At 34.3% G+C, this 13,362-nt stretch overlaps 1 protein-coding gene across 2 annotated transcripts in view; it reads right to left on the bottom strand.

Moving 5' to 3' along the window:
- Positions 1-9,292, bottom strand: part of LOC123557616 (H(+)/Cl(-) exchange transporter 4-like) — a 77,525-nt gene extending 68,233 nt beyond the window's left edge. The window contains exon 1 of one of the 2 annotated variants that reach the window (XM_053543949.1): positions 8,549-9,292. In XM_053543949.1, coding sequence (XP_053399924.1) covers positions 8,549-8,780 — 232 coding nt within the window. In that variant the 5' untranslated portion in view covers positions 8,781-9,292. The remainder of the gene's footprint in view (positions 1-8,548) is intronic. The other variant, XM_053543950.1, reaches the window with a different exon arrangement.
- Positions 9,293-13,362: the final 4,070 nt, after the last annotated feature.

Raw genomic sequence — 13,362 nt, 5'->3', positions numbered from 1 at the left:
GGAAAATGGAAATTACTGAACTACAATTTATGTTGTTTTTTTAATTTCCTCTTTTAAATTCTATTCCATTTTTCATTTGACAACAGTTCCATACTTTTCCATTTACAGATCTTTAAAAGAACAAATCACCAACTGTGACTTTTTGAAAAATAAACATTGTAAAGTTGCACCACAATGCATGCTTTCCATGGATAACTTCCCATAAAGTTAATTTTTCTCTTCTGAATATGTGACATACGCTTTAAAACCTCTGACACGTTCCTACTTTTTGTGATGTCATAGTCACATCAGTGATACCAAAAATTGTAAACACACACATTACATAAATTGAATTTTGTAAATGCAAGCAAGTTGCCTATAGTGATGAACGGTTCAGGTTACACTGTAAAATTTTGAAGGAGTCAGCTTCAAATTAAAGGTGGTCAATCACATTTAAACAACATTTAATGACATTTTTTACTTTTTGTATATTCTGGTAGAGAATTATTTAAGGAACATTCCTATTTGAAATGTATATTTTATTACTTTTATAAAATTTTGTAATTACTCCCCTTTAATATGAAAGTATATAAAAAGCTGGGTATTTCTTTTTATTTCGATACAATGTCTAGTTTTATATTTGCATTTGATAGACATATCAACTATTGAACAATCTGAACTAAAATGCAAGTTTAAAAGCTGTGTGTAGCTTCTGAATTCATTTATTTCCAATCTATCTTGGTTGCGCAACCAAGACAGGCAAAGGGAGGTAATAATAATTTTTCAAACTTGCGTTTCTAATGAATTCCATCTCAATACATAATTTTTAATGCAAATATTTTACAAATATATTACAATATGTCTAATATTTATACATTTCCTTAGGCAAAGTATGTTTATCAAATTTATACTTATGATAAAATAACTCTATCTTGGTTGGGCAACAAGGATAGGAAAATGAAATTTTAAAAATACCTCCAGTGAAAATCTAATTTGTATTAAGTGTTAAGTGAACATAAATGAGTGTAAATGATCAGATGCTAAAGTTTCGAACAAATCCGTTACATGGCCAAAATCTGATTATCCACCTTTAAAGTACTACCAGTTTTTCGAATTGCTTCCTATCTGCAGACAAGAAAATGAACCAAATATCTACAAAACATAACAGATCTGAAATCCCCATAGGAACACAGAGTAAAATCTCTGCTAAAACTTCATGAAAACCAAATGAGATCTTGTTTATCTATGAAGACATTGTTTTCTATACTTTACATAATTATCATCCAAGCTTTTGATAAACTGATTTCATGACAGCAGTTCTGATAAAATTTGTTGACCATTTCTTTAAAAGAACCAAGGAAACTTCTGAAAGTGGAGTTTCTACTTTTGTATTATGCAGGATCCATTAGCCTTAGTTACAAGCTAACACTGGACGACTCCTTCTTATTGGAAGACAAATTAGTTTAGTTTCAACTCAATTGTAATCAGGGCTTCGGAAATTTGCCGGTTTGTCAGTTTTGGACCGATTTTTGACTTTTCAGACCGATCCGTTAAGTGAAAAAACGAAAAAAATTGGTCCCGTAAAAATGGAGAAAAGTATAAATTTCGGTCTGATATATCAATACACGATCACCTGCCAAGTAGGAAATTGTTGGTCGCACCTTCAGATAATCAATAAACGTGTCAATCGGTCTTGATTGTCACTTTGATAATCGGTCCGTAATTAGCGCGTGACGCAATCATTGCTCGCGCGGCTTTGCAGACAGCCGACTGCGGTGTATTAAACATTTTTGACTGGTTTCCTAATGTTTCTGACTGAATCCAAATCATTTCGACGGGGATCCACTTCTTTTATTTAGAATCAGACGGATGGTTTATTTCAAAAGGCTATGTTTGATCATGGTAACAAACAAATGGTCGCTGCATTTAATCCAAGAGCTATAATTGTACATTATAGGTCTTTGATTTAATGAGACATCACACGGAAAACCGATAAAAATAATTTTTATAATTACTTGATTTGAAAAAATTACATGATTCATTTGTTGGGGCTCCAGTTGAAACAAATGCAGAAAATCGTCTTTGCAACCCGAATGTACAAAAAAGAAAAACATGGACGGACAACCATGAATGATAAAGAAAACTGGAGTGGCATTGTTTATCAAATCGGTCTTTTAAAAAACGTTTCAAAAAGAAATTTTGTTTACATCAGAAGAGAACATATAACTTTATAAAATGTAGTTGCTTACTGAAGTACAACGTAAGTGAAATGAAATATCCGTGGCCAACCCGCGTGACGTTTTGGTACTATACATGCGGGAAATTCGATCTCAGGGTTCAAATAACGTACACATTCAGTCCGCGGCAGAGTATTCTTTAAATACTGAGGCTGTTTAGCAGAGAATATGTCGTGTAACTCACTTAGACGCAGTGTATTTTATAGAATTCCGTCAAAGAATGAGGAAACATCACAAAGTATCTGCCGTGTATACGGTATCGAAGTCACATGCGTTGGCTTTTAGACTAGTTACGCACACGGTGTCAATGCCTCGTATTATCTCGGAAAAACATCGAAATTTAAACAAAGTAACGATCACACATAACACTGAATAACTGTCTTCATTGTATGGTAACGCGCGGTGACTGGTAACTCAGTTTTAATGCATAATGCTTATTTCTTTACCCTATCACGTTTTACAAAATATGTAATATTGGGAATGCGGTGGGTGGGGTAGCGCCGATGTCAGGATTTTCGTTTCGGACCGATTGAGTTATCAAAATTTCCGGAGCCCTGATTGTAATGAAAGCTTTAACTCTTTGCATACCAGCAGCAGTTTTATCTGCCTTTGCGACCAGGGCAGATCAAGATCTGCATGCACAACCGTGCAGTCTGATCATGTTCTTGAATGCCGGACTGGATTTTCCCCTGCTTCTCCGGTGCTAGAAAAACTCATCTTACACCCAGGGGTGTAAGATGACCCACGTGCTGTAATTTATGAATGAATGCGTAAATTGACATATGCTACTATAACAAAATAGCACCTAAAAGAAAACCCTTTGTTTTTCTTTATATCTTCTACAAATTGAAGAATACGGCATGCAAGAAAAAGAATCTATCACTAGTTGAAGGTACAGATGGAAATATCTGGCTCTTGGGTAACTGTTATGCGGTAACTCGGCTCAGCCTAACTGCCTAAACAGTTACCCTCGAGCCAGATATTCCCATCCGCACCTTCAACCAGTGAAAGATTCTTATAATCTGCACTGTTCGCTGTTCAATCAGTAAATCTTCATTGAATACCTCTATGAACTATAAATGGTAATGTCCAAATTGAAAGATAGAGTAGACCATTTTAGAAACTTTGCAGGGTAAGAGTTAACTATCAAGACTGTTCTCCAGTAAAGTTTTGTACTGGTGTCATATAAGCCATGGTCATGAACCCAGTGGGGATGAACCAGAAATCTCCAGGTTGACCAACACACCTTATCCACAAGACCACCACTCCTCTTAAAACTAATAATTCTAATTTAACAATCACTTCTTATAAAAGTTCTTTCGGATGCATCGGATCTCTTCATGCTATATGCCAAATTCATTACTACATTGACATTGACAAATTCATGTGTACATTGACATTGACAAATTTATGAATACATTGACACTGACAAATTCATGAGTACACTGACATTGACAAATTCATGAGTACATGGATATTGACAAATTCATGAGTACACTGACATTGACAAATTCATGAGTACATTGACATTGACAAATTCATGAGTACATTGACATTGACAAATTCATGAGTATACTGACATGGACAAATTCATGAATACATTAACATTGACAAATTCATGAGTACATTGACATTGACAAATTCATGAGTAAACTGACATTGACAAATTCATGAGTATATTGACATGGACAAATTCATGAGTACACTCAGACATTGACAAACTCATGAGTACATTGAAATTGACAAATTCCTGAGTACACTGACATTGACAAAATCCTGAGTACATTGACATTGACAAATTCATGAGTACATTGACATGGACAAATTCATGAGTACATTGACATTGACAAATTCATGAGCACATTGACATATTCATAATTCAGTAATGGAAGCAAACCCCGAGATAAATTACAGACATGATTTTTGTCTGACTCAGCAGTTTCAATGCATTAAATCAACTCTTCAACAAGAGTGTTAGCCAATTTTATTCTCTTATTTGAGCAATTTGATCTCATAATGGACATACGCAAAACATGTGACGGAAAAGCAACACTTTATTCTGTTCAGTGATACTTGTAAAACCAATAGAATGTATAATTAAGGATGATGTTGTCTCATTACGCACTTTGAAAAGTAAGTCTGATTTTGTAACATGACTTATGGCCTTAAAATATTCATTGTTTTTTATTACAGATGTCACTACTATTAGGCTTGAGTACCCCAGCCTGTGGCTTTGAACTTTGGCCTTGCCTACAACCATGGAAGTACAGACCTGACTATCTCATCATGTTTAACATTTATGTAAAGTTCTATCTGAAACACTTGTATTAATTAAGTTTTTTAAGTTATAACTGAGAAACAATATATTTTGTAGGTACTAACTTTAACTTAGAGACAGTGTGACTACATGGGTGTTAAGTGCTGTGTGGCAGCCGTAAAATTTTAGTCGCCCCAACTTCATCTCAGTGTGGTTATATTTTCTGGTCCTTCAGGATCATTGATTTCAACTCATTTAGATTTGAAGATTGAATACTGCTTAACCAGTGGAGCTAGGAGGCGTGGGCAGTATTGCATTTTCCATTACTGTTCATGAACAGACTCAATCAAATTGAGTCTGCAATTTTCACTGTTTGCTTTGTTCTTGGTGCTTCCAAGGGATTTATTTTTCAGATTTTATTCACTATATGCCTCCCCCTTGGGGACATAAAAAACTTAAGGGTAGTATCTAAGTGGGCAAGTCACATTTTTAATAAAGAAGTTTTAAGCCGGGCAACAATTCAGTGTATTATATGGTACAATATGACTTTTCATTCATGGAACTGGGAGATATCTTTTTAGCATATGCTTTAAATATTTTATGTGTTTAAATACATCAGCTTACAACTGAGTAACAAGCTTCTGATGTCTCAGGTAAAAGTTTAATTTGCAGAAAGAAATGGGGGTAATCGGAATCATTATAACAATATCTTAAGATATGTCAGTGGCAGATTCAAAGTTCCAGTCTAAGCATACTTGCTCGTTTTTACTGAGTCTGCAAAAAAAGACAGTGAGTCAGTAAACCAATTATCAACCAATTCTGCATTAGTTTTTTTTTAAATTAAATAGTAACTGAAAGTTTTAGTAATTACTAAGTAATGGTTTCTCAAAGAAATTCTGAAAATGACATAAAACCAAAACATCTCAGTACACTAAGTTCTCGCCAGTCTTGACCCACTGCTCCCCACTAGCACACTACTCTCACACACACTTAATGAATATGCAAAACACTTCTTAATTCTGCTATAGTTACACCATTCCGAAATATACTGCAGATGGTGAATGGCCACTGTTCTTAGAGATAATGCTGTGACATCTCTTAAAGCCTCCATATGAAATGGGCAAGATCAATTATATTTCTATCGCCCTGACAACTGCCTCATTCCTGTCACTGACAAAGGACCTGTTTCTATATAAATGTAAATGACAGGCTTAGTATTTCCTTGTAACCATAGAATGGAATATATACGAGAATGAATATATTTCTGCACAGTCTGCATTTGTAAAATGGAACTGGTTCCACATAATGAATATGTCAACTAGTCTGCACTTTCACACGTGTCAGACATAAGTGCAGTGGAGCATTTAGGTGAGGCGGAATGTTTAGTACATACCATGTTATAATCCCATCAAAACCGCTGAATACATTTTTACTGGTGCCTTCTTTTGAATTATAGGTACCAGTAACAATAGCTTGTCAGACTGTGTGGTTTGTACTAAGTCTTGTGCACATTAACAACTTTAGCTACCAAAGAATGTACTATTGTCACAAGTGGAAGTGGCTTGTGACAGATTCTGTCAAATAAAAATGATTTCAATATACACAGGCAATTTTATCCGAATATAACAAGTACCCCCGTCCCCACGCGCCCCCCTCCCCCCACACCACCCACACCTGGTAATATTTTCCAGAAACTAAAAGATAATCAAACTTCTTCTGTTCACTGAAACCATAAATTCTTCAACATTATATTTATTAATGATGTGCTAATTAATCATGGCCATGATGATTCAGGTATCACAGGCCATGCTGTGATCGTCAATGAAATTTTTCGTCGTTGATGAATTTTAACATCCTAATAACGCCCCCCAAAGTAAGCTAAATCTAGTAAAACTACCACTCTCAACTATTTATGTGCATAAAAAGAATACTGTTTAGATAGAAGAGGTAAAAATTACCAAAATTACTGGAATTATGTTATTGATATATTAGTTTAGACAGCATTAATGCATCTGATTTTCATAATGAATAGTCAACGATCAAGCATCTATTATGCTCATCAAAGCATAATGTTTTTCAGTCATTCATAGCACTGATTTTCATGTAAGTACAAGAACACTTGTCTTCAGCAAGCAAAATAAGAGCTATTTGCCAAAAAATTCTCAGTTTACTTCAACAATTTCCCATTCTACGGCATATCTGAGAAGTGAGGGAGTCACTGTACTATTTGTTTATGCAAGCAATTTCTGCCCTCATGAATACAGAATATGTGTCCTAGCCAATCTTGATAGCAAATATTTACATATTATACAGTTCAATATAAAAACAAGGCTTCAATTTATATTTCTCGAAATACTGAATGAAACTCCTCAAAACTTCGCAAAACGATACCTTTGGGACACAAAACTGAATGAGAAAATCTGATAAAGTGACCGACATTGTCTTGGTATATCTATGTTGAGTAAAAAGACACTTAAAGAAACAGACATGTCTGTGACAAAATCAAATTAAAATATCTTGGAACAAAATTGCTTGCAATGTAAATATAAAATTTTCATCACTAACTTCCAAAACCATTTATGAAAAATGTAAATTTAAATGAATGGAATCTGGGTTTTGGAATTCCACCAAAGTACCACGGAAGTTGACACATCTGCCAACTTTGACAGAAGACCGACAGTACTTGTCCATTACTTGATCAAAATCTAATTAACCACCTTTAAGGCATAAACTATAAAATATACAGGTTTATATATATAGAAGCAAACAATATAAATATAACTAAAATATTTCTTTGATCAAATATCAAATTAATCCTTCACACATATAAATTTACAACTTACGATTGTACTTCCCATTATAAATATAAAATCCTTGAGTTCCCGAGTTTACCAGTCTACAATGAGCCATTGTCATTCGACCTTGCATATAAAACTATGGTAACATCATGTGTCTCCCTCCAACAACAACAACAACAATGCCAAATAAAGATTTAACAGTTCTAAAGAAAACTTTTCAGTAACAAATTATTTATTCCTTAAAATGTTACTTTATAATTCACTAGGTGCATTACATATAATACTTGACAATGTAAGTTTTTCCATCCCTTGAGTAAGTTTAATGTGTAATATGAGTAAAGTCTGAGAAGAGAATGAAATGTAAAATGTAGGTAATTTGATCACTATACAACATGTATACTTAATTTACAATTAAAATCATATATCATGTAGTACAACTTGCAATATGACACCAAATAACCATAAATTTTACTACTAAATTTGAATGATATTCAGATTGCATCTTTATTACAATGGAGATTTCAGATATCCCAAGTTACAGCTATAAAAATCTAAAATATCTTGTTTTCTAGATTTTCTACAATGTACACAAAAGTGGCACTAATATTTATAATAAGTTTTCAAAGACTCATATTTAAAACAAAATGTAACAGCAAAGACTTTTATTCAATTGAAAAATGTTTCAGACATTAAAGTGCAAAAAAGCAAGTGAAAATTCCAATTGTGGACAAATGAATATTTGCATGTCCTTCTTTCTTAGATATTCAAGCATGAAACACCATAATGTCAGCCAAGAGTTTCTTTTAGATCCGAACTTCATTAATTATTTTAGGTTTTTTATAAATTTTCTGCTGCTTTAGGACCAGAGAGTCCTGCGAATGCATCTGTAGTACACAGTTCTGTTCAAGTCCATGCCAGAGGATGCAAAGTTCACATCTTATGAACAGACTTGATCAAAATGAGTGTTATTACTTTGCTTGTTCAAGTTCTCTTTCCATATAGGTCTTACTACATCTTTCTGCATAGAAATGAGCCGTGCCATGAGAAAACCAACATAGTGGGTGTGCGACCAGCATGGATCCAGACCAGCCTGCGCATCCGCGCAGTCTGGTCAGGCTCCATGCTATTCGCTTTTAAAGCCTATTGGAATTGGAGAAACTGTTAGCGAACAGCATTGAACCTGACCAGACTGCGCGGATGCGCAGGCTGGTCTGGATCCATGCTGGTCGCAAACCCACTATGTTGGTTTTCTCATGGCGCGGCTCAAATGTACTTACCATGCAATCTAGGGTCTAATTCTTTGTTCGCAAAACCTGTCGACCTCTCCAAATTTCCTCCAACAATCATAGTATCAAGTAACTCCTCGTCACTGCTAACACGGCGATTACTTGATGCTCTCCCATTTGCTCCGCCTCGACTGTTGTATGATGTTGATGCAGGACTCTCCATCTGTCCGTAGTTTAACAGGAGAGCCTCACTTTCAGATGGAGTGTAGTCGAAATCTGACATGAGAGAAGATTAAAATCTTTTTCCAAAACCTTCAAAAAGACTATAGTCTGGCTGACATTGTCCAATTCTCTGTCCAAAATATATCTGAAAATTGAAAAAAGAAAAGAAATAAACACTTCATTTTAAAGGTGAAGAAAAAAAACTACAGAGAAACTTTCGCTATATTTGATTTGATTCATTTCATAATGTTTTTTGATAACTCTTTGCCGAGAAGGAAATTAATTTCAATGAAATTTCCTCACAAATTTTTTATGAAAATTTATCCTCAGGTTTCACGTTTCAGATGCAGTTATTTGTACCAAAGTAGGCAGTAAAACAAGGCTACAGTCCCTGTGATTTAACTATCATCACAAACCGGTAGAAGTAGGGCATTCGGTTTTGATTTTAACTTGTCTACATTCAATGAAGAATAGATGAATATGTGCTAAAGCCTGGTACATGCACTTTAGCCCCATTTGGACATAAAGTGGGGGAAATCACATCATAATGACTAAAATAGGGGGGAAATCATGTCTTAAATACTATAGATAAAACAGATCATAGTTGCGCTCACCCTCGATCAGAAATGGCCCCGCCATGAGAAAACCAACATAGTGGCTTTGCGGCCAGCATGGATCCAGACCAGCCTGCGCATCCGCGCAGTCTGGTCAGGATCCATGCTGTTCACTTTCAAAGCCTATTGCAATTAGAGAAACTGTTAGCGAACAGCATGGATCCTGACCAGACTGCGCGGATGTGCAGGCTGGTCTGGATCCATGCTGGTCGCGAAGCCACTATGTTGGTTTTCATGGCACTGCTCATATATATATTTCAAAAATATGTTACAGTTCAGATAATAATGACTTAAAAACACATTGTCTTGTGACTTAACTGACTGGAATATGTAAAAAAATATGGTAAATTATTTTGGAGGGAAATTTTTGTTTACAAAAAATGGGGACAAAACATACTTTTTGGAGAGGGGAATGGGTATGAACTTTGACCCCTAAGAGAGTCCAAAATACACTAAAGAACCAACGACGTTCTAGAAGTCAGCTGCCTCACACAAATGTTACAGCAACATTAACCATTCGGCCATAGAGCCCCACAATGTATCACATACAGGGAGATAACCTCAAATCCCAAGAAATACAATGACTGTAAGAGTTAACTCTTCACTATATAATTTCTTCTGTTAAAGGCATCCTGAAGTATGAGACCGGGATGCATTTTCACCATTTTAACCCTCAAGCTTTAATTAGTCATGAATATTACTGAGAGTTTTGGAAACTACTATAAAATCATTCAGCTGTGTTAAAATAAAATTTCATGGTTTCAGCAAAAATGGCTATTTTGTTATGACATAAATTTGCACATTAAATTTTGACGATAAATATACTGTTTTTATTTCAAATAATTGTGTTCGTTTAGATTTAATTCTATGAATGATAAACATGGTATACAGCACTGATCTGTTTTCATTAGATGTAATTAACTGTTATCCCATTTAACATTCTTACAAATGAGAACATTGCATGTCAATAAATAACAACATGCAAAAAATCAAATTCATAAACGAGAAAGAACATTAAAATAAATACAGAAGCCAAAATGTAAGGATTTTGAGCTGCATTTTGCTGATGTTAATTCCAATATTATCTAAATTTTTAAACAACATATTGTAATGGGCTGATGGTTTCTGTTACACAGCCTTCATCTTGATCAGAATACGTATTTCATTTTGTCTCTCTTGGCACATTTGTCCTTTTTTACATATTCTCTCCAAGTGTCATTCAAATTGCACAAGTAATCTAGAGGTATAAGGGGAGGGAACCAATGTATGTTCACTAGCAAAACTGTTGGAAGGGAGATTATCCATATACATATCTGCAGAAGCATGCAGGATATATGACAATTCATAAAACAGTTATTTCTTTTTTAAAAATGACCAGTAGGAAATCAAATCTGACAAGTTGTTTTTTTCTCATTTGAAAAACTTTTTCAATACATGTTGTATTGCAGACAAACTCAGTAATTTTAGAAAGAGTTGACTAGACTGGGTCTAGGGTTATAAAGCCGAGTTTGGCAACCAGTCTCAAATCTCCAGCAGCTGATTGGATATTTTTTGCACAAGCTGTAAACTGACCAATCGCAAGGCTGTATTCTCAGACTGGTCTTCAAAATCAAGTTTGTAAACTTTGAACCTGAAAATGCAAATATCCCAACAAGTACAGTCATGTATGTTATAATGTATACTATATACCAGTAGGGACATTAAATCTATCATGAAAAAAATTAATTTAATGGAAAAACCGTCACTTCATGCAAATTTACTTAACTAATTAGCTGCACTAAAAGCAATTCAACATAACATGCTAAATATAAACATCTGTAAATACACGGTAAATGCAAATAAATGAAAATATTGAAATATATGGGGCATTTCTGCTGTTTCTCGATACTATGATATCATTCTGGCTATAAAAGGTTGGCACTATCAGTCAGTCAAACATAATTTATGTGCTGGCTAAGCATCAATAAACAAAATGAAGTTGATTTTAAATCGTATGAAAATGTCTGCAATAATCCTATGAAAATGTCTGCAACTTTCGTGTCAGTTTGTCAAAGTATATGTGGATGTACACCAATGCAGACATTCTGCTTTTAATGACTTTTAAGACATCAGTGCAGTTGCATTGTATATTGTATAGGTCTACATCTAAAGTTGTTGCATTTTCTGTTTGATGACTGTTTTAGTATTACTGTAAAACAGCTATTTATTTGCAAGATGTTTATGTTTACTTACAGTCGCAAACCCCATTTTCTGTGAATGCCAACTTTTTGCAAAAAATTTGACAAGTTTTTATCAGTAAAAACATAGCATAATGAAAATTATTATATGACTCCTAATATAAACTGCCAATCCATAGTTTGTGCTAAATGACAGTCTACATTTATACTGAGCTAATAAAACAAAAGTCTGAAAATAAAACTGAAAATTAATTTCTGATGTCATGTAAAAAAGCACTAACAGAATGGCTTGCCAAACAGATACTATTGATTTTCAGTCCTTCGGACCTCAGGCAACAGATTTGACTACTGACTGGTAAGTCATTTAGTAAGTGTATTTTAATGCATTTTAGATTTCACTGTTCACAAATTTGTGAATTCAAGATTTCGCAAATATACAAGATACGACAAATCAAAGCAAATCTGAAAAAAAAAATTAACAAAAACACTGAATGCTTTACAGTATGTATCTCATGATGTAACAAAAAGTCTCTGTCAAACTGATTGTAGTACGTTAAAAATACATATAAAAGGGGTTTTCAGTAAGTACCTGGAAAAAAGCTCTCATTTCTGTCATACCGTCAAAAATCAGTGAAACTGTTGTATAATGAAGATAAGAAAATGGTAAAAGGTGATATGTGAAAACAACTTTTTCTTCAATAAGTAAATGCTATTTTCCATAGTAACATCATGTGACATCATCCAGCCAAATTTGTCACTTTTGCTGAAACAGTTGTTCCTGGCATGCACATACTCATTTCCTAGCAATATTCTCCTAAGGAAGGTAAATATTTACATGATATGTAAGCCTTAAGCTGGTATCATTTTCTTAAACATAACATCATTAAAATGTTTGGCTGACATAATATTGTGTTGGACATCACCTGACAATCTGTGTTGACTGAAGATCAGCGATAGCATTTTGTGTTCTGAATCGAAACTCACAGAAAGAGGCATTTGATATCTGCATAAGACTAAACAGACAATGCCAGGGATCACTCTGTCGATGGCCACTGGAGCTATTTGCTACAATTTTGTAAAAGCAGCTCAAACTATATTTTCATTTGCGTCCAAAAATGCGGCTATTTTCTTGAGCAAACTTCTAATTATGTAACTTTTGCACATAAAGTGTCTTAAAATGGTTTTATATTTACAGGCACTGAGATCCCCCCAAATGCCTGGAAGAAAACATATTTATATCATTGGTATGGAATGTTTAGAAGCTCCAGCAAGAGAATCACTGATGATTAACAGAGGAAACATCAGAAGATAACATTCCGTTATATACTGAAAAAAAAGTCAGAACTCCCTGATACCATCGTTGCATCACAGTTCAGTGTCACATTTCATTCATACAACAGGAATATTACATGAAACTTAAACTTATTTGAACAAGAGCTCGTCAAACATAAAATGCCTCCCTTGATGCATTCAGTAATTGCACAAGGAACAGAAATTATAAACTCACTGTAAACAAAAGTTCTACTGTTCTGGTCCAATCTGACCTTGTCCTTTAACATATCAACTTAACAAGAGATCACAGAGTGATCTTGGTTTCTGACCACTGAGCCATTTTTTAATGTTCCAAATTTTAAGACTAGCTCAAGATCAAAATCAAGGTTAAATTTCATTTCAGTGCTAAACACTGTGCATGTGGTTTAAATTTGAAAACTGTGGCTTGAGAAATGTGAAAGTAGGTCACTAGATCATTTTCAAGGTCAAAGTTCATTTCGGTAGACAGAACTATGAATGTGCTTCAAATCTGGAGGCTGTAGCTTGAGAAATGTAAAAGTAGATACTAGGTAAAAATCAA

This window comes from Mercenaria mercenaria, chromosome 5, assembly GCF_021730395.1.
Source record: "Mercenaria mercenaria strain notata chromosome 5, MADL_Memer_1, whole genome shotgun sequence".
Classification (NCBI taxonomy): domain Eukaryota; kingdom Metazoa; phylum Mollusca; class Bivalvia; order Venerida; family Veneridae; genus Mercenaria; species Mercenaria mercenaria.
Note: the sequence above shows the minus strand (reverse complement) of the source record. Positions and strands in the feature narration are given on the sequence as shown.